Source organism: Triticum urartu, chromosome 2A, assembly GCF_056163025.1.
Source record: "Triticum urartu cultivar PI428250 chromosome 2A, HENAU_Tu73, whole genome shotgun sequence".
Taxonomy (NCBI): domain Eukaryota; kingdom Viridiplantae; phylum Streptophyta; class Magnoliopsida; order Poales; family Poaceae; genus Triticum; species Triticum urartu.
In genome coordinates, this window is record NC_141874.1 from 585,210,943 (window position 1) to 585,235,048 (window position 24,106).

At 45.0% G+C, this 24,106-nt stretch overlaps 3 protein-coding genes across 6 annotated transcripts; 2 read left to right on the forward strand and 1 right to left on the reverse strand.

Annotated features, from left to right (window-relative positions):
• The first annotated feature begins 4,127 nt into the window (after positions 1–4,127).
• TRS120 (transport protein TRS120) lies at positions 4,128–11,681 on the forward strand. 2 transcript variants are annotated; one of them, XM_048702200.2, is made up of 10 exons: positions 4,128–4,653; positions 5,239–5,475; positions 5,546–5,728; positions 5,810–5,922; positions 6,477–6,536; positions 6,713–7,004; positions 7,826–8,118; positions 8,905–9,779; positions 10,201–11,142; positions 11,266–11,681. In XM_048702200.2, exons 1-10 carry the CDS (start codon positions 4,240–4,242, stop codon positions 11,484–11,486), a joined length of 3,630 nt encoding a protein of 1,209 aa, XP_048558157.2. In that variant the 5' UTR covers positions 4,128–4,239; the 3' UTR covers positions 11,487–11,681. The 2 variants fall into 2 exon arrangements, with proteins under 2 accessions (XP_048558157.2, XP_048558158.2); XM_048702201.2 differs by having other exon boundaries at positions 5,239–5,439.
• A 1,979-nt stretch (positions 11,682–13,660) lies between these two features.
• On the forward strand, positions 13,661–15,296 carry LOC125538891 (Ubiquitin carboxyl-terminal hydrolase family protein). 3 transcript variants are annotated; one of them, XM_048702210.2, is made up of 2 exons: positions 13,661–15,104; positions 15,244–15,296. In XM_048702210.2, the coding sequence occupies exon 1, from the start codon at positions 13,724–13,726 to the stop codon at positions 14,972–14,974; it is 1,251 nt and encodes a 416-aa protein (XP_048558167.1). In that variant the 5' UTR covers positions 13,661–13,723; the 3' UTR covers positions 14,975–15,104; positions 15,244–15,296. The 3 variants fall into 3 exon arrangements, with proteins under 3 accessions (XP_048558167.1, XP_087400547.1, XP_048558166.1); XM_087544421.1 differs by having other exon boundaries at positions 15,251–15,296; XM_048702209.2 differs by having other exon boundaries at positions 15,271–15,296.
• Positions 15,297–19,795: 4,499 nt separating this feature from the next.
• TMM (Leucine-rich repeat (LRR) family protein) lies at positions 19,796–21,520 on the reverse strand. The gene has a single exon (XM_048702202.2). The coding sequence runs from the start codon at positions 21,419–21,421 to the stop codon at positions 19,964–19,966; it is 1,458 nt and encodes a 485-aa protein (XP_048558159.2). The 5' UTR covers positions 21,422–21,520; the 3' UTR covers positions 19,796–19,963.
• Between the last annotated feature and the right edge of the window lie 2,586 nt (positions 21,521–24,106).

Consider the following 24,106-nt stretch of genomic DNA (forward strand, 5'->3'; position numbering starts at 1 on the left):
TTGTCATAGCGCTTCCGCTTACGGTCTACGAGGGTACGTGGACAACACTCTCCCGCTCGTTGCTATGCATCACATAGATCTTGCGTGATCGTAGATTTTTTTTTTTGAAATTACTGGGTTCCCCAACAACTGGCACCGTGCATCGTGGTGCAGAACCATGCAATGGCGATGTGGATGTTGGAACCACGCCAAGACGATGTGCAAGTTGCAAGCAATTACGGGGGAGCTTTGCGATCATCAAGGACGGATACTATAACCGTCAATGCAAGGAGCGTCCAGGCTATGCGGCGGTGTGACAAGCTGGTGGTACAATGGCGCTTCGAGGTCGACGAGGCTATGAGGAGCAATATCGTCAGCCGTCGTCTGCACGGGGGGAGGCGCAAGGGAGATTTTCATGGAGAAAACATGAGAGCAACGTTTGCGGAAGGATGGGAGCATTCACGCCATTGGGTTAAGGAGATAAGGGGGCCAAGAGTCGGGGTCGCCATCTAGTCCCAATGAAGCTTTGACCGACCGGATTGGTGTCAGCATGCTCGAGATGATGGGGTCAGTGCTCCATGGATGCTAATGTGAGGTCAGTGCTTTCGGGATTTTCTCAAAGCTATGCAAGTTGCAAATTGTTTTTTCTGCAAACACCCATGTGTGTTTTGCTGCAAAAACCCACACATCATGATGCATATGTTGCAAATTGTTTTTCCTGCGTTGTTTCAAATGTTGGTTTACGTGCTACATAGACAACCTGCATATACAACGTTTGGACTTGATGTGATCAATGAAGATTTATTAACTACATAGAAAATTAATTGGTGTGCCATTTTATGCAAGGTTGTGGCATATGCCACCGGAGAAAATGTTGCGACGACTTGCCTATGTATAAGTAAAATGTTGCACACATGATTTTCTTTGCTGCGATGATCCACACCAAAAACATCATCTTATGTTAGATCTGACCGTGGGGATGGCGGCTGATCGGCACACCCTCGATCTGACTGACGCCTAGCATCTCGCAAGGAAAAAGCTACACGTTGCGGGACGTGAATTTTTGGGACATGGTGGCACGGGAGGCCGCAATCTCGATCATCCGTGTTTGCATCTAGATTACTAATTAATATAGTGTTTGCTGCAATACAAACAGCGTTGCTCAATAATGCACTTGAATACACTTTTCTATACGGGGCAGGAGTGGGCCTCGAAGCTTTTTAATTCGTATGCATACTGAATATTTGCTGGATGCAATGATGACCCACAGACTCATTTATAATGGCCCAAATGGCCAAAAGTCGGCGGCATGTGAGAGATTTATGGTGCTTGCTTGTGCCAGGCACCTCTAGTTTGTAGGTTCCTGCTGTTTTGTGTGTGATGTACAATCTGAATCATGTGATAAGCATAACCATTGGGACAAACACAAATTAATTTTTAGTGTTGATGAATATCACCAGAATAACATGAAATGGATTATTGAGTGATAAGTATAACATTACACTGATTGTGCGATAGGTGAGGACGCATCACATACTGGTAGATACATGGGGAAACATGGATAACAAAAATAATAATATGAAAATTAGCTATTTTGGGCTCTGACTATTTGTTCTAGGTGGACTAGTTTAATCTCTTGTAGTGGATATTTTTCAAAATTAAAATCTTGGATTCATAAATTTCAAAATATTCACTGCAATTTAGGAACATTTCTTTTTGAGTTGCAATTTAGGAACATTAATCATGTGCATGCACATGCCTGACCTAACATGGAGATAGACCTAAGCTGATCTAGCATAGTTAAAAATTCACACTAATTCATCTAAAAATTAAAATTAGCTATTTGGGGATCTGATTATTCGTTCTAGGTGGACTAGTTTAGTCTTATGTAGTGGACATATTTTTCAAGATTAAAATCTTTCATTTCTGAAATTTTAAAATGTTTACTGCAATTTAGGAACATGTTTTTAGTTGCAATTTGACATTAATCATGTGTATGCACATGCCTGGCCTGACATGGATATAGACCGAAGCTGATCTAGCATAGTTAAAAGTTCACACTAATTCATCTAAAAAGGAAAAAATAGCTATTTGGGGCTATGATTATATGTTCTAGGAGCACTAGTTTAATCTTATTCAGTGGACATATTTTAAAAAAATATAATCATGGATTCCTAAAATTTTAAAATATTTACTGCAATTTAGAAACTTCTTTTGAGTTGCAATTTAGGAACATTAATCATGTGTAGGCACACACCTGGCCTGACATGGAGATAGACCTAAGCTGATGTAGCATAGCTAAAAGTTCATCTAAAAAACTCACACCAATTAGCGAACTACCCAATACACATTTCCATTACTGTTGTAGAGGGTAGTGCACTAGTAAGACAAGAGAGCACTGTGGTGCATTAATCCTAGTAAATGAGGTGGTCAGATGTGTTGCAGTTTTGTCACTTATTCACCCTGGACACTTTTTCCCGAACCCGAACCCCAAACCCGAAAAACCCGAAGCCCGAACCCATATAACCCGAACCCAAAACCTGAACACATTTCTCCGGTGGCCGGTACGAAAACCCGAAATTATTTTGGGAAATTCGGGTATTTTGTCCCGGTACCCAAACAGGCCAAAGCCTCAATAGCAAAGACAAAAGTTCTGACCTATGTACTCGGTAGCCCATTTAGCTTGGCCCAGTTTAGGCCTTCCTCCATAGTAAATACACAGCGTCACACCGACACCAACTCCTCCCCACGTTCCCCACTCACCCTTCCCCGATTCCTACCCTAGCCGCCACACTCCCCTGCGGCCCTGCCGGTTGCCCGGCTGCTCCTGCTCGTCAAAGTCGCCCGTCGGCGCCGTAAGCCCACCAATCCCACCGTCACCACCGGTCTCAATCACCGCTCGGTCGTCCCACCGTCCGTCCTCCCGCTGCCTCGTCGTCCGTCGTCCCGCCAGCCGCCGTCCCTCCATCCCATTCCATCGTCCCGCCGCCCGTAGTCCCTTCCCACCATCCCGGACTCCCGGTCGCTGGCCCATGTCCCCGTCCCTGGTGTTGCATCGTCAGCGCGATGACTCGAAGCAACGAAGGATCTTGACAAGTGTCATTTGTCATGCTGAGTTATACTGGTAAAAATTGACATTTTCCATGCTGAAGTATCCTGCTAAAAACTACTCAAAATGTACTCTGTATTTGGCAAGCGCATGGCTCTGTAGCAGCTTGAGGCAAGTAACAGTCGTACTGATGCAAAGGCCATTGTTTCTATCTAACTTAGGCGAGTAACAACCGTACTGATGCAAATGCCACTATGGAAAATAATCACATCAGTAAGTACCTTTGTTCACAGTTTGGGAAATTTGGGATTACCCGAACCCAAACCCGAAAATTTGGGTACACGATATTTTGGGTTTTAGTTTTTTAAGAGATATTTCGGCAGTTGTTTTTGAAAACCCGAATTTCGAAAAACCCGAATTACCCGACCCTAAAGTTCGGGTAAACCCGAACGCCCAGGGTGATCACTTATGAAATGGTCTGCTACGGTTTTAATGAAACATTAACACCAACCTCATTTGACTTGTGCTGCATGTTCTTTATGCCCTCTCTGCTGGTTGGTGTATTTCCTGTATGTGGCAGAGTATCTGTGATTAGAGTTCGCATAATAACCTATCGCTCTACCAGATACATGCAGTGCATAGAGCACGAAAATAAAACAATATATGGAATATCTCCTGGCTTTGGGACTGACATGTAATCAACACGCGTCTTGCTTCAATGCCTGAGGCTGCCTTGTGGTCCATCTCCTGACGAGGTCGGAGGTAATACGCGAGCTATACTAATTGTATACTGTGGATGGGATTCATTATACGAGCTTGATGTATAAGAGCTGCACGAATCATGTGGAATGGTCGGTCTTGATACCGACCTCGCGTGGCTGTATGTGCACTTGTGATTTATCGCACGTTGCGCTGGTAAAAAAGAACTCTACTTATTTTAGGGGGGCGAAATGTCTTGTTGGGGCAGTGAGCCATATTGACCCAGGGCCCTGTGAGAAGCTTTCGGCTGGCTGGGCCAGTGGCAGATTCAACCGATAATGGCCCGACAAGAGCGCTAGCTCCTCCAGTCGCGGCCCAGAGAGGCGAGTTAGATCGACGGATCAAATCTCGCCTGACAGCGCAAACATTTCTGTTCCCTTCTCCACCTCCCCGACACACGACCTGCTCCGTCGTCAGATCTCGAGCTCTCCCTCTCCCTCTCCCCCTCCCCAATGGAGCCCGGGCTGAGCATCGAGTCCGGGTCGGCCATCCGGGTGGCGGTGCTGCCGGTGGGCGGGCCGATCCCGCCGCAGTGCCTGCGGGACTACGCGGCTCTGGTGGCGGCGCACGCGCGCGTCGACCTCGCCTCGCTGCGCCCCTACTACTCGGAGCACCAGAAGAGCCCCTTCTCGCACCAGCCCTGGGACACGGGCTGCCTCCGCCTCAAGTTCGTGCTCGGCGGCTGCGTGCCCTCGCCCTGGGAGGACTTCCAGTCCTCGCGCAAGGTGCTCGCCGTCGTCGGCATCTGCCACCTCCCCTCCTCCCCGGACCTCGCCAGGGTCGCCGCTGACTTCCTCGACGCCTCGCGCACCTACCCCTCCGCGCTCGCCAGCCGCTGCTTTGCCTTCTGCCCCACCGACGCGCAGGTACTGCCTGCCCCGATCGCATCTCCTCCCGAGCCTCTGTCCCCGGATGACGTACGCCGTTTGTATCGACACACGCAGCTCAGCAGCCGCCCATCTGGGTGATCCAGTTCATCATTTGGTTGCTAGTCGCTCTACTGGGCGAGTATTCCTATGGCTCTTGCTCTTTGGTTGTTACAATTAAACTGACCCGAGATCTAAGTGATCATGTAATCCACACTTATGAACTACAGTAATATACACCAATTCTAGCTCGAGGGATGGTAATTAGTTCGATTGTCTAGTTTCGTTCCACTAGCATTTCAAGGCCCAAGCCACCCCCAGGGTGGAAATCACCATGCTAAAAAACCCATTCCAAGACACCTGGAACTTACCCAGGTAACCGGGATGGAAGGAATGACATTATTTACTGCTACTTCAGAGGCAGAATATATAGTGTTGATGTGCTGATGGTTAAATTTGAAATGTCGGTCTGTGTAATTAAAACTTTACTGATTGCACCAGTGTTGTGATGACCCTTCTAGTCTTGCCTTTTTTTACCGCTTCTTGCTCTACTTTAACTGATGTTTGCATTGTTGTCTTTTGTAGTTGCTAGAGGAAAGGAAGGATGGCATTATTATGTTCCCTCCTTCCGATCAGAAATCACTGGAACTTCATATGCTTACAATGATCCAAGATCTTGCCGCTTCATTGTTGATGGAGTTTGAGAAATGGGTCTTACGGGCAGAATCCACAGGAACTATTCTAAAGACACCTTTGGACTCACAATCCAGTCTTGGCTCAGAGGAGGTTCATACTTTAGGTGTTCCGAGTATTTTGACCAGTGTATGTTGATGATGTAAATGACTCGCTATTCTATTGCTTATATAAGCCAATATACTTCTATATTTTCTAGGTGATCAAGGCCAAAAAAAGAAGGCTGGGCCGTGCACAAAAGATAATAGGAGATTATTGCTTATTGGCTGGATCACCTGCTGATGCTAATGCACACTACACCACAGCAATAGATCTTGCAAGATTGACAGGGGATGTATTCTGGCATGCTGGGGCACTCGAAGGTAGTGTCTGCGCATTAGTGGTGAGTGTTCATGCCTACGAGTTTTGGAAATTCACATCATTCTTATAGCTGTTTAGGGGCTGATTTTGGGGCATTAATCAGGTTGATAGGATGATGGGCCAAAGTGATCCTGTTTTGGAAGATGAAGTGAAGTATCGTTATTATACCATTATCCAGCTGTACAGAAGAGCAACTTTACAAGATAATGCTCAAAGGTATTGAATTGGCGTGTTATCTTTCTTAATTTGATAATTTCTACTCCCTCCGTCCCATAATGTAAGACGTTTTTTGACACTAGTGCGTTTTTTGACACTACACTAGTGTCAAAAAACGTCTTACATTATGGGACGGAGGGAGTATGTACGAACATCTTGCTTTTAGTTATTACATTCTACATAAAGTGAACCCCTTTTGCTTTTCAAGAATTACATATGAGAAGATTTTAGTACTTTCATTGTATCGTTTTTTATGATCTGCTGATACATTGAAGGAACCATACAAAAAAGTTATTTGTTTATTTCACCAGGGCATTTGCTATTTTGAAAAAAAGTCGGCCATTATTTTTTGTCTGGTTTTGACAAATTCATGATGGCTTCAAAAAGTGTTTCTCTGTTCTATCCTTCCTTCCTATTTTTGCTCGTTTATTAGAGTAGTATTTACTAGTATTCCATCAACACTGGAAACTGGTCCAACAGTTGCATGTTATATTGAGCTCTTTACTTGGTGATTTTACTTAACGCACTAACACTGAGCTGTATGTCTTGTTTAGAGTTTCACCTGTGAGCTTTGAGCTTGAAGCTGCATTGAAGTTGGCAAGATATTTGTGCAGGTGAGCTGTCCCATTTAGCTATGAGTTGCATAGTCAGTTTACTTTTATTGTGACTGATTTGCAGTTAATTCTTATGGAATGAGCAAACCTGATATCTCTAATTCTCTATTATGGAATGATGTATTCTGTGCTTAGGATAAAACTATTGATTAAAATGCTATGTCTTTCTTTATTAGACGTGAAGTTGCCAAGGAGGTGTCAGATTTATTAATGGGTGCTGCAGATGGCGCTAAGGCTCTGATTGATGCCAGTGACCGGTTGATACTATATATTGAAATTGCGCGACTATTTGGCTCTCTTGGGTATAAACGCAAGGCAGCATTTTTTTCAAGACAAGTTGCACAGTTGTACCTTCAGCAAGACAATGCATATGCTGCTATGAGTGCTATGCAGGTTCTAACAATGACTACAAATGCATACCATGTTCAAAGCAGGAAGACTAGCAAACCTGATCATGCTTCACTGAAGGTGAGTTTGTTACTTACTTGTAGTATGCTGAGGATTGATTAATTGTTATTTATTATGTTTACTGCATTGTGTATTTGTAGTAGGTTATTTTCAACTTCTCTAACATACCTTCTTCTTTTATTTCTTGGCTGCTGCTTTGCTCTTAGTTTAAACCCTGCCAACTAAGTTTGCTCTATTCTGATAGGAATATATAGGGATGCAAATTTGGAACTTTCAGGGTACCCTTCAACCCTACTTAGTTCAACTAAATGAACTAAATTTTCAGAATTCACATCATTTTTGAAAATTTAGTTTGTTTGGTTGAACTAAGAAGGGTCGGAGGGTACCCTAAAGGTTCCAAGTTTGCATCTCTAGAAATGTAAAATGGAAATAAACTCTGCTAAGTCAGCTGAGAGTTGATTGCAGCTTCTTTCGTTCTTTATGATGGAAGTACACTTTGCCAAGTCAGCTGAGAGTTGATTGCAGCGTCTTTAACGCTTTCCTTTATTAACTTGTATTCTCTTTTATCATCTTGTTCTTTGGTTGAGGTAGGATTAATGTGGACTGAAAATATAATTTGTAGTTAGCTTATTAGAATAAACACCGTGTTGACTAGGAAAAAATATGCGGATTATAAAACTGATGCTAACAAGTACTATTAAACAGACACACCTTTCCTTGACTATTTAGATATTCTTGTCATAACCACATGTTAAAACAGCTGACCATGTTTACTATCGTAATATTTTGATCAGTTAATTTCTTAGTTTAGATTTATTGGCAATGCCATATACCAAACTGTTGTATTTATGGTTTTCTTGGCAACCCCTTGTTTGTTTAAGGAACTCGGTGCCAGCAACAGCAATGCCGATAAAGCGCACCCTCAGTCTGTTGTATCATTGTTTGAGTCGCAATGGAGTACCCTTCAAATGGTTGTTCTAAGAGAGATATTGATGTCTTCAATCCGCGCTGCGGATCCCCTCACGTCATGGAGCGCCGCGGCTCGTCTTCTTCGATCATTTTACCCACTCATCACCCCAGCTGGTCAGAGTGGGCTGGCAAGCTCTCTTTCAAACTCTGCTGATAGGCTTCCTTGGGGCACACGTTGTGCCGACCCATGTCTTCCTTTTATCAGGCATGTTACTTATCGTTTTTCTGGTATTATCATGTTCGCGTCAAGGTTTACGAGTCGACAAGTCGTTCCAAGGTTGAGACTCATAGACTAAGCATAACTAATCGACACTGGAGTTGCGACTCATAGACTAGTCGACACTGAAGTGTAGTCGGCCCTGGAGTTGAGACTCATAGACTAGTCTTGACTAGTCCTTGGACTCTTAATCCATGGTTCGCGTAAAACAAGAACGAGGCTTGCTGAACTGTGATGTGATGAACTTAATAATCTGCTGCAGAAACATTACCACATAAGTATCAAAAAGTTGGTTAACCAAATGCTAGAATACGCAAAATCTGGTTAGACAATGTGATTATCATAATCCACCACAATGCCAAAAAGAGCCTGGGTGATATAAGTACTACTCCATTTGTTTGTAAATTGATGCAGTTTTTGGACATGGGCATGATCTCCAATATGCAACTTTGGCTGTTACTTTTTTATTAACATACTAGTACTAATAATAAAAATATTATATTATGAAAGTATTGTTCACGACAGCTCTAACGGGACCATTTTTACTTAGTCAACCTAATTACTTTGCTATATGTTGTCAAAGATAGAAAAGTTGGAGTACACTTCCCAAAAATGTCATCTGTTTCAGAAAGAAGCTATATATGCTAGTTGTCAAAGATAGAAAAGTGCGCGTACACTTTCAAAAAATGTCATCTGTTTCAGAAAGAAGCTTCTCACAAAATCTGCTTGTGTATATGTTTTCGATGACTTATTTTCATTTCCTTGTTTTTTCAGGTTACATTCTTTACCATTTCATCCTTCACAAAGAGACATAGTAAAGCGCAACCCACATAAAAAGGAGTGGTGGATTGGTGCCGGTCCTTCTGGACCTTTTATTTATACACCTTTCACCAAGGGGGGCACATCTGGGACTAGCAAACAAGAGATAAATTGGATTGTTGGAGAACCAGTCCAAGTTATGATAGAGCTAGCAAACCCCTGCAGCTTTGACTTAGTTGTTGAGAGCATTTACCTCTCTGTTCATTCAGGAAATTTTGATGCCTTTCCGGTTACTGTTAATCTTCCACCAAACACCTCCAAATTGGTTCTGCTATCTGGAATTCCAACAAAGGTTGGACAAGTATCGATTCCTGGATGCATTGTCCACAGTTTTGGTGTTATTACAGAACACCTATTCAAAGAGGTTGACAGTTTGCTCCTTGGAGCTGCACAAGGGCTTGTTCTTTCTGATCCTTTCAGATGCTGTGGCTCTAGCAAGTTTAAGAGTGTTAACTTCCCCAGCATTTCTATTGTTCCTCCCCTTCCTTTATTAGTTGCCAACGTTGTGGGTGGAGATGGTTCTATTCTTCTATATGAAGGTGAAATTCGTGATGTTTTAATTACGCTGACAAATGCTGGAACTGTGCCAGTTGAAGAAGCAAATATTGCATTATCCGGGAAGAACCAGGATTCTGTTATTTCAATTGCCCATAGTACATGGAAGTCTGCACTTCCGATAAAACCAGGTGGAGAAGTTACATTTAAAGTGACACTAAGAGCCTGGCATCTTAGCTTGGCAGATTTGGAAGCAGATGGTAGCAGATCTCCTGCAAATCCAAGGAGAATAGCAAGAGAAGGAATCAATCCCTTTTTGAATATTCACTATGCTGGTGGGTTGCAGGATTCTAAATCTTCTATATTCTCTGTCATCCTTTAATATGTGTGAAATCAAAGTTACTCAAATGAACATCTTTCCACTCCAGTGCACTCATACTACTTTATATACCATCAGAACACATAAATCGTCCTCACCAAATGACTAAGGCATGATATAAACAAGTAAATCCATGTAATTGCTAGTTTCCCTCTGTCACTTGTTATGGGCGAACAACCTTGATTTGATGTTTTCTTTGTAGTGCTTGCTTCCTTAAATTAGTAATCATGTTTACCATTGACCTACTACTTTACTACTGTGAACATATACAGATGGCATGTGGAGAAGATTTGTCTTTGTGACCTGTTGTAGATATCCTCATAACTTTTGTTTCATGGTTTCGTTTGAGACTAAATTTCTACTTTCTGTTACTCCAGGTCCTTCAGCGGCCAAAGGTAATGGTGAGGTTTCTCTCCCACCTGGAAGACGCCTTGCTGTTCCATTAAATATCTGTGTTGTACAGGGCATGTGCCTGGTAAGAGCACGCCTGTTATCCATGGAAATACCTGCCCGGTTTAGTGAAGCACACTTGCGACCTGTCAGTGGAAAAGATAATACAAGTGATGAAAGTAATATGTTGCATAATGACATTAGCTTATTGAAGATTGATCCCTATAAAGGAAGTTGGGGCCTCCGCCTTCTGGAACTCGAGCTTTTCAACCCTACGGATGTTGTTTTTGATGTCGATGTTTCTGTACATTTGGATGGGACTAGTGTTCCAGAAGATAACACTGCTGATGTGGCCTGTCACAAAACCAGAATTGACCGTGACTATTCTGCCAGGGTTCTCATACCACTTGAGCACTTCAAATTACCTGTTCTTGATGCTTCCTTCTTTGTAAAGGAAAACGGAAGCGATGAGCTACTTGGGTCCCAAGCTGCCACCATAGCAGAAAAGAATGCCAAGGCAGAGTTGAACGCTTCTATCAGCAACTTGATTTCAAAAATAAAAGTGAGGTGGCATTCTGGGAGAAATAGCTCCGGAGAGCTGAATATCAAAGATGCTATTCAGGCAGCATTACAAGCGTCTATATTGGACATATTGTTGCCTGATCCCTTGACATTTAGCTTTAGACTTGCTAAGGATGCCAAGCCTGTTAATGATTCCAACCATTCTACTGATGAGAATGTTGGTCCGTCTGCCGGTGAGAATGTTCTGAGGTGTAAAGATCCTATATCAGCTCATAAAATGACCCATATGGAAGTTCAAATTCGGAACAACACGAAGGAAATTATTCAGATGAACCTCAGCATTTCATGCAAAGATGTTGCAGGAGAAAATTGCTTCGAAGAAAACAGTGCAACCGTCCTCTGGGCTGGTAATTCACTTATTTGTATAATAGCCCATTTTCTTTCTTTACCATTATCTGTGTTCAGGAATAGTATTGTTTTTACATTATTCAGCATCTGTTCTACACTGACAAGTTCCTTTTTCTGTGTAGGTGTTCTTAACGACATACAGTTGGAGGTTCCACCATTGCAGGAGGTGGTACATCCTTTCTCTGTCTACTTCCTAGTCCCTGGAGACTACTCGCTGCAATCTTCTTCTGTTATAATTGACGCCACGGATGTTCTTCGTGCTCGGGCAAAGGCAGAGTCCCCAGATGAACCTATTCTATGCCGCGGATCCCCATTCCATATCCATGTAGTTGGTACAGAGTAGCAAACACTGTTTTGGTGTAGTTTAGAGGCAGCGAATTCACCATGACATGTGCAGCTGTGAAAATCATGTACAAGAGCATTATTCCCCTGTACACTTGTGATTTATTTGAGCTACTTGGAGGCTTCCTTTGTAATACAATTGTGTTTGTGTACAGTGTAAAAGCATCCGCCAAGATTAATACGGTGAACTTACACATGCCCTTAGCTGCCCTGTAGCCTGTAGGCTCTTTGATTCAACGGATTTTTATTTTGTTTGGGAGGATTATAATTCTCAGAATTTTGCTACATGGGTTGTATGATTCGCAGGATTGCAATCTATAAGGACTTTTGTACGGGATTTATTTGCACTCATAGGAAAAGTTTTATCCACCTAAAAATGCTGGATTCTAAAAAAACAATAATAGGAAAAACACATGATTAGGATGACATGTCACACTGATCCTATAGGAACTGAAAACATGAGAATCTGTAATAGAAGTTGTTTGGTTGCACCACATTTAAAGTGCAGGAACTTTTATTTTTATATAAGATAAGATTAGATGCATGTCATAGTTGTCAGGGAGAGGAAAATTTCCATGTAGTTGGACCTAAAATTTTCCTTTGGGATTGCAAGTAAAGAAGACCATTAGAATAATTCCTATGGTTTATATTCCTACAAACCACAAGCTCTATAGGAAAAATTCCTAAGGAACATAATCCTCTAAAGATCTCTTTGGATAGCAGGAACTTTAAAATACATGAATAGGAAAGCGTAAGATTTAGATGTCACGTATCATGAAATCCTATAGTATTAGAGAACACATAAGAGGTTTGTGTGGTTCAAATGAATTTTATAGGAATTTTGCGGGTTGTATTCCCTGGAAGTTTTTCTTGGTGTAGCATGTTTGGTTTGTAGGAACAAAAACCATAAGATTTTTCTGTATGGCCTACTTTGTATGCAATTTCATTGGGAACTTTCTATTGGGTTCGAGCTCATGCAAAATTTCCACTGTTTCAATGCCAACTATGATATACACCTAATCCTTCAGGAAAATTTCCCCTTTTTGTGGTGCAATAAAACATCTACAATAAACCCATGTGTTGTTAGTTCCTTTAGGATTCAACATGACATGACATCCAATTCCCACGTTTTTCCTATTCCAGCGAACCAAAGAGGCCCTAAAATGAGGTTTGGAATCGTGTTAAATTCCTATGGAACGTGGAGCACATAAATGGATTTCATGGAATTTGGTGACCCCAACCCTATGAACCCAAGGGCTTCCACATTTTTTTTCAATAAGAGCACTTAACGGCTTCCTTTAGTTCATAGGAATATAAAAACTATAAGAAGTGAGATGACATGTATCTTAGATCCTATGATTACGAACAAGAAAAGAGATTTCATTTGGTTCACACGCTAGGATTTTCTCCATCGAGTCCAAGTTAATTTCTTTTCTCTGAAATATGAAATATGTGAATCAATTTTGTATACAAATATTATTGTATATCAGCAAACCAAAAGGGTTCTAGAAGGGAACTTCCTACAGAAGTCCTATCCTGTAAAATTCCTACGAAATTTCAGTAAATTAAAGGAGGCCTAACCTTTTTTAATAATTTTTCTTCAATTCAAAGAGAACCTAAGATTCCTATGAATTTCCTATTAACTAAACAGATAAGGTGGGGCTTATTTATTCAAAGGATTTCATAAGAACCATTGGCTATGGCCCACATGTAGATTTGTTTTCCGCTTTCTGTTGAAGCCCCTTAGTGAATCTATATCCTTCCTTCCCGACATTTTTAGTTAGTAAATCTATGTCGTTCGTCTTCCCTTCTTTGATCAACAAACACACATGAATAGGAAAATACATGATTCCAGTGGCATGTCCAATCAGATCATACCGGATTTTGCACCAAAGTGTGTTTGATCGCACTACAAAAAAAAATGAAATGTGTTTTGAAAGAGGAGTTGATGGGAATTTTCTAATGAAATGTAATAGATTTCTGAGAAAAAAACATTCCTATAGGATTCAATTCTATGAATCATACAACCAATGTAGGGAAAAAATCCTAAGAATTTTTATCCTCCAAAAGTTCTTATAAATCCTTTAAACCAATTCCTTTTTGAAGTTGCCTCAGACACGTACTTGAGAAGTCCGTAAACTGGGCAGGGAAGCGTATAGCTGGTTTAGAAATCAGTTCCTCACTCTCTCGGTCTCTCCTACCTTCCCGCACGAAACCACCGTAAACCCCCCACCACAAATGCTCCTCCGGGCGGCGGCCGCCGCCGCCCACCGCCTCCGCTTCATTCCCCCGGCCCGCCGCATATCTTCCTTGAAGGTCCCGTGGCGCCGGGACGCGGTCCTGGACGCGTCCATCGACCGCGACCGACGCTTCCACCAAGCGTCCCGCCTCGTCCGCGAGGTGCTCCTCTCCCCCGGCCGCCGCCTCCTCCTCCGCTACCTTTCCAAGCGCCGCCAGCGCATCCGCCTCCCGGTCCACGTCGCAACCTTCCTCCGCCGGTACCCCACGCTCCTCTCCGTTTCCCCTCCCCCCGACCCCGTCGCCTCCCCGTCCCCGCAGCTCGCCTCCTTCCTCGAATTCGCATCCCGCCTCCAGGCCGCCCACTCCCCGCTCCTCGCCGCCAGGCTCGCCAAGCTCCTCATGATGTCCTCCACGCGCGCGCTGCCGGTCGCAAAGATTGCTGCTGCCAAGCGCGTCTTCGGCCTCCCGGACGACTTCTTGGTCTCGCTGGTCCCGAGGCACCCCGATCTCTTCCGCCTCGTCGGCGACCCAGGGCCGGACGCGTCCGGCGACGCGTTCCTGGAGCTCGCCTCCTGGGACGACCGACTCGCGAAGTCCGCGATTGAATTGAGGGCGGACAGGGAGGCCGATGTTGTTGGCATACGGCCGAGGCCCAACTTTACAGTCAAATTGCCAAAGGGGTTCTACCTCAAGAAGGAGATGAGGGAGTGGGTGAGGGATTGGCTTGATCTGCCGTATGTGTCACCATATGCCGACACTTTCGGGCTTCACCCGGCATCACCAGAGGCAGAGAAGAGGTTGATTGGTGTTTTACATGAGGTATTGTCCTTGTCAGTTGAAAGGAGGATGGCGGTGCCAATCATAGGGAAGTTCTGTGATGAGTTTAGGCTATCGAATGCGTTCTCTAACGCGTTCACGAGACACCCGGGGATATTCTATGTTTCATTGAAGGGTGGCATTAAGACGGTGATATTGAGGGAGGCGTATGACGAAAATGGAGAGCTTGTGGATAGGGATCCTATGATTGAGCTGAAGGAGAGGTTCGTGGCAATCATGGATGAGGGCCATAAGAAGTATTTGGAGGAGTTGAGGAGGAGGAATGAGATGCTGCAGAAAGAGAGGGCAAATGCAATTCACAGGGGTGCCAAAGTTGACACAAATATTGAGGAAAGAGATATGGAGGGGTCAGAGGAAGATGAAGTATATGATTATGCACAAGTAGAATCAGAAGGAAGAGAGCCATTGTAAGTGGTGGTTGTGATGTTCATTATGCTTCTATGATAATGGGACCTAAAGAACAGTGGCAAGGAGATTGGATGTTTTGACAGATTCGAATGTGATCATTAGGCAGCCAGTAAGAAGATGGCTTAGTTAGCAGGTAATAAATAATACGAGGTTAATCTTCAACCACTTTGTTTTTCAAATGATGCTGAAATGTAGGTTTATCTTCCTTTTTGTAAAGAGTTCTGTGGTGACAGGGTTTTCAATGATTTACCACTTAAGTCTTCAGTCAGTAGTTTTCAGGAGATCCATTTTTGTGACAGATTAAGTCACCTTTGGACTGGGAGGACACTGATGGCTTCTGTTTTGGAACCATAGGAACATTCTGATCCAAGTATATTCTTTGTAAGCCGACAACTGATAACTTTCCTTTTTGTTGCTCTATAACAAACTTTCATCATGCCGTGCTTTAGATAATTGGACATATTTATAGTTAAAGATCTGAGGACTGGATATGTTTGTGCTCTATAGGGCACATATGACACAATACAATGCAAATTTTCCTTGGGATGAAAGTGCTGTCATGCTCCATTAGATGATCACTGTTTCCTCCGATCCAAATTGTAGGTATTTTAGTGTTAGCCAGAAGAACTAAGGATGTAGGTGAATGCCAATGTTACCCTTCATTTATATCTATAATTCCCTTTTTCCTCCCAAATATATTCATGCTAGAGATATAGGTTCAATTCTTGGTGCAATTTATGAGGGATTAAGTTGGAACCACATGAGCAAAAGTGGCACTGGGATCGTACAAAGACTTAAGTTTTGAATCAAGTTCGAAAGGCCAAAAGGAAGGAAGTAGATGGTGTAAGCATATTCAGGTGTTATTTTATAGAGTAAGTATTGGCACATTTGACAAAATTCAAGCCCATAGTGGAAGTTCGTGTGGTTAAACCAAATGTGACACTAGAGGGCAGTATAAACTATTGTCTTGCAAGATAGTAAATGACTTATGTTCATAGTCAGATTGATCAAACTCCAGACATGATAGTTATGTTAAATATTACCAATTGGTTTGCACACGTGACAAATTAGATAACATATATCACACATTTTAATTTCTCGAGTGGGACTATATTTTCTGCCCTCAAGGGCTCAAGACCATAGACTTTTTTAGCTCCATCTGGATTATGCAAGTAGCCCGATGCTTGCACATTACCTGAAGACAACTTGGCAGATGTGACACTAGGGCAGTATAAAGTATTGTCTTGCAAGATAGTAAATGACTTATGTTCAGAGTCAGATTGAACAAACTCTACACATGATAGTTTTGTTAATATTTCCAATGGTTTGTTCACATGACAAATTAGATGATATATATCACACATTTGAATTTCTCGTGTGGGCCTGTATTTTCTGCCCTAAAAGGCTCAAGACCACAGACCTTTGTAGCTCCATCTGGATTATGCAAGTAGCCCTATGCTTGCACATTACCTGAAGTCAAACTTGGCAAATAGCTTTGCTTGAGTCAAAACATGTTAATGTTGTAATGTAAGCTTATCTCAGCTTTCGATTGATCAATCTGGCTCCGTTTTGGTGTGCATCTTTTAATTGTAAACATAAGCTTACAATTGGTCTCGTTTCATTTCTTACTTCCCAGTAGATATCTCCTCCAAGTTTATGCCAGGCTTGTTGGGTGCCTCCTGAGGCCATCTCCGTGAGAAGCACTTTTAAATCGTCACGTGTAACCACCTGGACCATACAGCTTGAGCAGGCTAGCTAAGTTTTTGTTACTGGATGAGCATCTCTTTCATCCCAGGCACTTGGGCCCCACAGTGTTCTGGCCCAGCTTCTCAGCAAGATAGGCAGCCTTCAGCCGGTGGAAACTCACTTTTATCTTGCTTTCATGTTTGCTCCCCCCCCCCCCCCCCTCCCCCTGGCCGCCGTTTCAAGGCGCCGCCATCCACCACCACTTCCAGCGTCCTCACCACCTCCACCGATGTCCTCACCACCACCACCTCCGACGTCTTCACCACCTGCTCCCCTCGGCCCTCGTGCCATCGCCTGCCTTGCTGGACCTTCTTGCCCAGCACTGCAGAGTCCAGCTCCCCTGTTCCATCTCTCCAGGAGCAGGCCCAGATTCAAGTCCCCCTCTCCTCCCCTGGCCAGGGAGGGAGGTTGGACGACGGGTGATGGTGCCTGGGATGGTGGGCTGGCGATGCTCCAAGGTGGTGTGGCAGAACTGGGGGTGGAGGTATGGCTTGGCGGCTGTCGGCAGCAAGCTGTGCCTCACGGATGTTTGGCGTAGTCGGAGCATGCGCCAAGCGCAGCAGATGGGACCTAATGAAAGAACTGAGCACTCACTCAAAGTATTTTCATATAGGCATTCAAATTTCTGCAATCTGATCAGCTTTTGGTCTATTGAGCTATATGTAACACCAATTAGTAACTACATCTTGCAGGCGGGCATTTTTTTTTTACCTCTAAAATTACAAAGTGCATCTGATAGCATAGCATGGAACCTAATGGAAGAACTGAGCACTCAAGTATTTTGGTATTAGCATTCATATTCTGCAACTAGGATAGGCTTTTAGTCGGTTCACTAGAATAAGATGCAAGAAGAATTGAGCACTCACTCAAATTATTTTGGTATCAGTATTCAGATTTATGCACCTCTGATAAGCATTTAGTGGGTTTAGTTTTAGTTTGCTAGAATAAGAGTTTGTTTTCCCCAATGTAATTGAAAAAGACATGGACATCTCCACATTTTTAGTCTGAGAGAACAAGATAGAAGATGGAGTAATGACTGACATGTTATTCTCCTAATTACTTCTCGCCTTCAACTTCAGAGGTTGTGCATAAGTCAATGAGGAACTGGGCTTCGATACCGAAATATAATGTTTTTTTGGGTAACTCCGCCATTCACTTAGATACACCAACTCCTTTACTTGGTTTTCTTAATTGCTGATAATCCCTGTTGCCCAACACATGAGCATTGCTTGATCTCTTTACTATCTAAATCATTGTTTGTTTTTGATACATAATTTACCTTAAAAGTACCTTCTGATCTTTAGCGTTTCATTATCTACTTCATTTGTTTCTGAATATGATTTGTTGCAATTAACTATTTAATCATTATGTTTGCGCAACGGACAAGATTGCTTCAACATCTTTTGCCTCAACTGAATCCCTTCTGATATTTTACTCAAACAGGTTCCAAAACTATCACTTCATCGACTTTTTACTAATGTGTGATGTTTACACTGCATCGATGGAATCCTTATCAGCTATTAGAGTGGTATAAACATCCCATTCTCACAATGATCTCTGTCTACTACGTGTTGTAAATGTACTCTGTACTGAAGGAACATTTATGTATGCCATTAAAAGGTAAGTTTGCTTGTTGCCAATTGCCATTGTCACTTATGATCTATCTGTTGCATTAAAATCCAAGCTATATCATATTATTACTCTTAATATTTTAAATCTACTCTTATCTGGATTTTTCTGATTCTGTATACACTGTTATATTACAAATTCTTGTGGAGGAAAAGTGTGAGCTTCGCTATTTCCAGGCATTATAGACTCTTTAATGTCTTAGAGGAAGACGAGGCGAACAAGGCTGGTAAAGTATGATAATGATCTAATCGACAACCAAATAGGGTTCCACAATTTACAGGATTTAACCCATTATTCATCAGCTGAGCTTCCTATTACGATTTGCAATTGGTTATCCTCAGTACTCACTAAATTATGTTGTAGCAATACTTTTCTGTGACACATAAGAGCATGTCCAACCATAAACATCAAATTTGGCCCCATTTGTTTGCGGACAACAGCCGCCCAAGCTCCATTTGTCCGCAGGGCAACGACACCCCACATTCCTCCTCCCCAAATCCATGCAAGCAGATCATTCAACAATAAATATAGCACACAACAATTCAACAAGCCAACATGATCCACAACAAATAAAATTTAACAATCCACACATAGCCTATAAAACGAATAAAATCAAGTGTTTTTGTTGCGCACGTGGGTGCAGGCTAAGTGCCTTTGTGCATGTGGGTGAACCACATAGTGGTGGTCAACATGATACTCAACTCTTTGATGATCCTTGTGATCCTCACCTTCTCTCTCAATCTCAATGCAGGGACTCGTAGGCCGTGTCTGTGGAGGCGTTTGTGTCCTTGGGAACTCTTCTGGAATGCCCCCATTGCGAAGCCGTGCGGACATTGTACACGGCCGCGGTCGAGGATGGCGCGGGTGCGGACGCGACCATGTCCACGTCTAAAACACAGACGAATGCGTGTTGCCAAAAGTAGCTGTAGTCGGCGCAGTGGGTTGCCCCTTACCATCTAGTTTTTGATGAAAGTCACAAGGTTGGAATGTTATAGCAGCCACATTAGGTGTAAAATCACTTTTCGTAATTTCGCAAAAGGTGCTCAAGACTGTATACTCGAGGTGGGGGTGGAACGGGAATTGTCAGATCATAACGTCATATGATCCTAATATAATCATAGTTTTTTTTGAAACGTGGCAAAAGATTTGCCACATGTATTAACTGCGAAGGGAATAGAGTGTTTTCGTTACAAGCCCGGACATCTTCTGGTATGATGCTCCCTAGTTTTTTTGCCGCCCACGGCCATACAAAGAGAAGCTTTAAGCTTCATATCGTTGTGCAAGATTGTTGGCCAAGAAGGCTTGATGCGAAAGACTCGTGCATTTCTTTCATTCCAATTAGAACAAATAATGAGCATGATGAGGGATGCACAAGCTTTGCGTGTTCGGATGTTCATGTCAGAGCGGTTGATCCATCAATCTTTCGTCGTGGGTAATAATCATAGCAACTTAGCCGAAAAAAGACATGCTTTTTCAAAAATCTCTGGAAACAATTTTGTTCACCTGGCTACAGCGGGCAAAAGCCGCAATCAGCAACAACGCTTTGTACAGTTCCTTATTCTTCCCGGTGTAAAAAAACTCTGCACCACCAATCAACCGCCACAGCTCTTCTTCTACCTACAACAATGCAAGCTGCAAACACACCAAAACGACCAAGAAAAAGTGGCCGCCACCCCGGCCAGAGTTTGAATCTGCGGCTGACGACGTCACGTTCGCCGTCGCCGTCGCACCGCCACTACTCTCCCAGCTCCAGTGCTGCGTCGTGGTGCCGCTCCCCACGCTGCCGCAGTCCGCGACGCCGGCCAGCGCCATGGCGCCCTCCAGCCCTTCCTGCTTGGCGTCGTAGCAGAGCCCCTCGTTGCCGCCGACGCGCAGCTTCTTGCCCAGCCTCCACATCATCTGCTTGCCGAACGGGATCGGCCCCACGAGCCGGTTGCCGTCCACGCGGAGCTCGCTCGCCTTCTCCAGCCGCCGGAAGCTCGCCGGTATCACGCCGGTGAACCCGTTGCCGTCCAGGCGCAGCACGCGGAGCTGGCTCAGGCCCCCGATGGACTCCGGCAGCGACCCTCCCAGCCCCATGCCCGAGAGGACCAGCGTGGTCAGCGCCTTGAGCCCCGTGAAGAAGTCGCCGGGGACCGTCGAGGACTGCATCGGGTTGTCGCCGAGGATGAGCGAGCGCAGCGTCGACAGCCTGCCGATCGCCGCCGGGATCGGGCCGGACAGCGCGTTGTGGCTGAGGTCGAGCAGTATGAGGTCGGGCAGGTCGCCGAGAGCGTCCGGAATCGTGCCGGCGAGGCGGTTCTGGCTGAGGTCGATCTTCAGCAGAGACCGGCATTGCCCGAGGCTCGCCGGGACGCGGCCCTGCAGCGCGTTGTGGCTGAGGTCCAGGATGCTGAGCTGCTGGAACCTGAGGTTCGGCACCTGGCCGGCGAGCCGGTTGTAGCTGAGATCGAGCAGCTGGAGGCGGCCCAAGGACTGGACGGTGGCCGGGATGGCGTCGGAGAGATGGTTGCCGTGGAGGTCGAGCACGCGCAGGCCGGAGAGGCTCCCGATCTCGGGCGGTATGGGGCCGACGAGGCCGTTCTGGCGCAGCACGAGGGAGCGGAAGGCGGGGCCGAGGCGGCCGAGGAAGGCCGGGACGGGCTGCGGGTTGGCGCTGAAGCAGCGGTAGAAGAAGAGGGAGCGGAGGTGCGGGAGCGCGAGCACGGCGGGGGAGAGCGCGGCGCGCGCGGGGTCGCAGGCCGGGAAGGCGGTGTCGTCGGAGAGCGCGCCGAAGGAGAGGGAGACGACGTGGTAGACGTCGGCGCGGTCGGGCACGCACTCGATGCCGTGCCACCGGCCGCGGCACACGTCCGCGATGCCCGACGCCCAGCCGTTGCCCGTCGCCGCCATGACCTCCAGCACGGCGCGCTGCTCCGCCGGGTCGGTGCGCGCCCGGTCCGAGAACCCCGGCTGCGGCGCGTCCACCAGCGCCCCCGCGTCCGGCACCACCACCGTGAACTCGCCCCGGCACGGCGCCGCCACCACGACGGCCAGCGTCAGCGCGGACAGCAGCAGCAGCAGCGGCGAAGCCATCTTTGCATGCACCGGGAATGGCGCGATCGTTGGGCGATGGAGGGGAAGAGGTGGCAGGCTGCGCAGGTTTTATAGTGTCAGAGGGGCAGATTAAATGCTGGGTGATGATTAAATGTTGGTCACGGGATGGGGGAGAAGCGGAGTGAATGAAGTGAGGATTCGCTCGCATTCAATTGGTTTCACGGGAAATCGGTCGGAACGAGACAAACACACTGCGCCGTTCGTCAGTGGCATGGACGGGACAGCTACGGGTCGATCCATCGAGCGTGTGCCGCCAGGTTCTCTGCTACTCCCTCCGTCTCCGTCTAGGTGTGTAAGTCATCTTATGAAAACCAAATAATCCCAAAACACTTAGGCGCGGTGCATTAACTTCTATCTCGTTTTTTTGTTTCCTGACATATCAACCAATAAGAGATGTTGGGTGTGCATGCTTTTATTGACTTGAGACAACAAACACGACATACAATGATAAGTTTATTGCATGCAGTGCTATTAATTAGCAAATAAATATTAAGTTCTTTCGTTTTTTCTTCCTCCTTGATCACTATGTACGATCTAAGATGACTTATTCAACTAGACGAAAGGAGTACTACTACTCCATTTCCTTTGGTGCAGCCTTCAGCGACGTGAATCGATAACTCCAGAAAAAGATTGAAATGCGTCGATGGACTACTCCGAAAGTGAGAAGAGATCTGCGATCTGACTCAGCGACATTCCACATCAGAGAAACGGACGAAGCGACTCAAGCAGAGCTAGAAACGGAAGCCGAAGCAGCATCTTCTTCCTTTTTTCACACGGGGAAAGGTGCCTTCGCTTAGAAGGACTTGATCAGGAATCCTTGGAAGAAATTGGTTTTTAGTCGAGAGATACCACATTGACACCATCAAACTAATCTAAATTTCCTTTTTTAAAAGGATCTAAATTTCTCTTGTTTACGAATAATAATAGGGCATCTGCCTGACCATATCAAACCTCTTTGCAACTACTCCTTCCATTCCGAATTACTTGTCGCAGGTATGAATGTATCTAGATATATTTTAGTTCTAGATACATTCATTTCTACAACGAGTAATTTGGAACGGAGGGAGTACTTCTCAGCTTGGAGGATTAGTCTCAAAGTCCTATTAAAACTCCGAGCTTGGTCCTGTGGAGCTAAATGGATCCAAATTTCGGTTAGATAATGCATGAGTCGATTTGGTTTGGTTTCGACTCTGATGCCCGATGATCTACCTACAAATTTCAAGCACCACAACATGCTTTAAGTATTTAGAATTCTTCTTAGAGACTAAGTATAACTGCACAAGAAATCAATACTGTTAAGCTTCATGCACTAGCCAATTTCTACTATTAAAGGGGGATCGAACGTCGTGATGGTTCGACCTCGTTCGATCCCCACCTCCCTTCATACGACAAGACAACCATCGCGCAGTGGGCCACGCCCGCATCATCCCAAAGATCCAAGCCCACCGTCCCAATGTAACCCAGTCACACGGCCTGTCCGTCGACGTCCCACGTTTCTTCCCCACGATCGAACCATCAGAAGCCAACTCACGCACACCCAATCTCCCCCACACCCATACTTCTTCCCAACCGCAGCCACCGTCGCCAATCTCCTCTCCCACTCCGTTCTCCTCCCCATGTCGCCGCAGAGATCTCCTCTCCAAATCTCGTTCCCCTTGCTACGGTGTAGATCTCCTCCATACTACAGCCCCCCATGCCGTGGACACCAAACACCACCACCACATCCTTGGCGGCGGTGTCGCTGCCCTTCTGCCGGTGCCAGCTCAACGCCTGCTTGCTACCATAGGGGCACCGGTGGTTTATGCTGCTGCTGAGTCGCTGTTCAGGTGCCGCCGACGAACCGCGAGCCAGTACACCGGCGTTATCCCCTCCGCGTGGACAAACATGGACAGAAGGCAACGGATCCAGCGCTCAGCGCCTTTCACCTCCAACGGCGCGGCCTCCTCGACTGAGCGGCGACGGCTCGACCTCCTCCGACTAGGTGGTAGGACGAAATCCCACCCTCTCTTGCTTCTTGACTTGGTTCAGTTTTTTTTGGGCCAATTTGGTTTACCTGCATATGAACGAAATCCCTTCCTCTCTTTACTTAACTCACTCATGATCCAACCCTTGTATACGGTACAAGACATAGGTAAAGATTGTTGAGGGTAGAATGCATAAGTACATATTGTATGGTGCTGAATATTCTTATTTTCTGTAAATACAACAACGATGTGCACATAGAAGGTCTTCTTAGATGTAGTTATATCGGATACAAAATGTGATTGTGATAGCATGTTGGGTTTGTGTTTTTGATAGCTTGGTGATGGCGGTGGAAGCCACCAAGCAACGTGGCAATAATTTTTTTTTTCTGTAAATACAATAACGATGTACACATAGAAGGTCTTCTTAGATGTAGTTATATGGGATTCAAATGAGTATTGCATGTGATTGTGATAGCATGTTGGGTTTGTGTTTTTGATACCTTGGTGATGACGGTGGAAGCCACCAAGCAACATGGCATAGCATGAAGTGGCTGATTGATTTTCTATACTTATCTGGTTGATTTTCTTCTTAGGCGGCATGAAGTGGATGGAAAAAATTGCAGGAATCACCAGGTATGTGGCGATGCAGCAGTTGTGAAAGACAAGGCGGACCTTTAGTTTGGATGGTACAAACATGTAC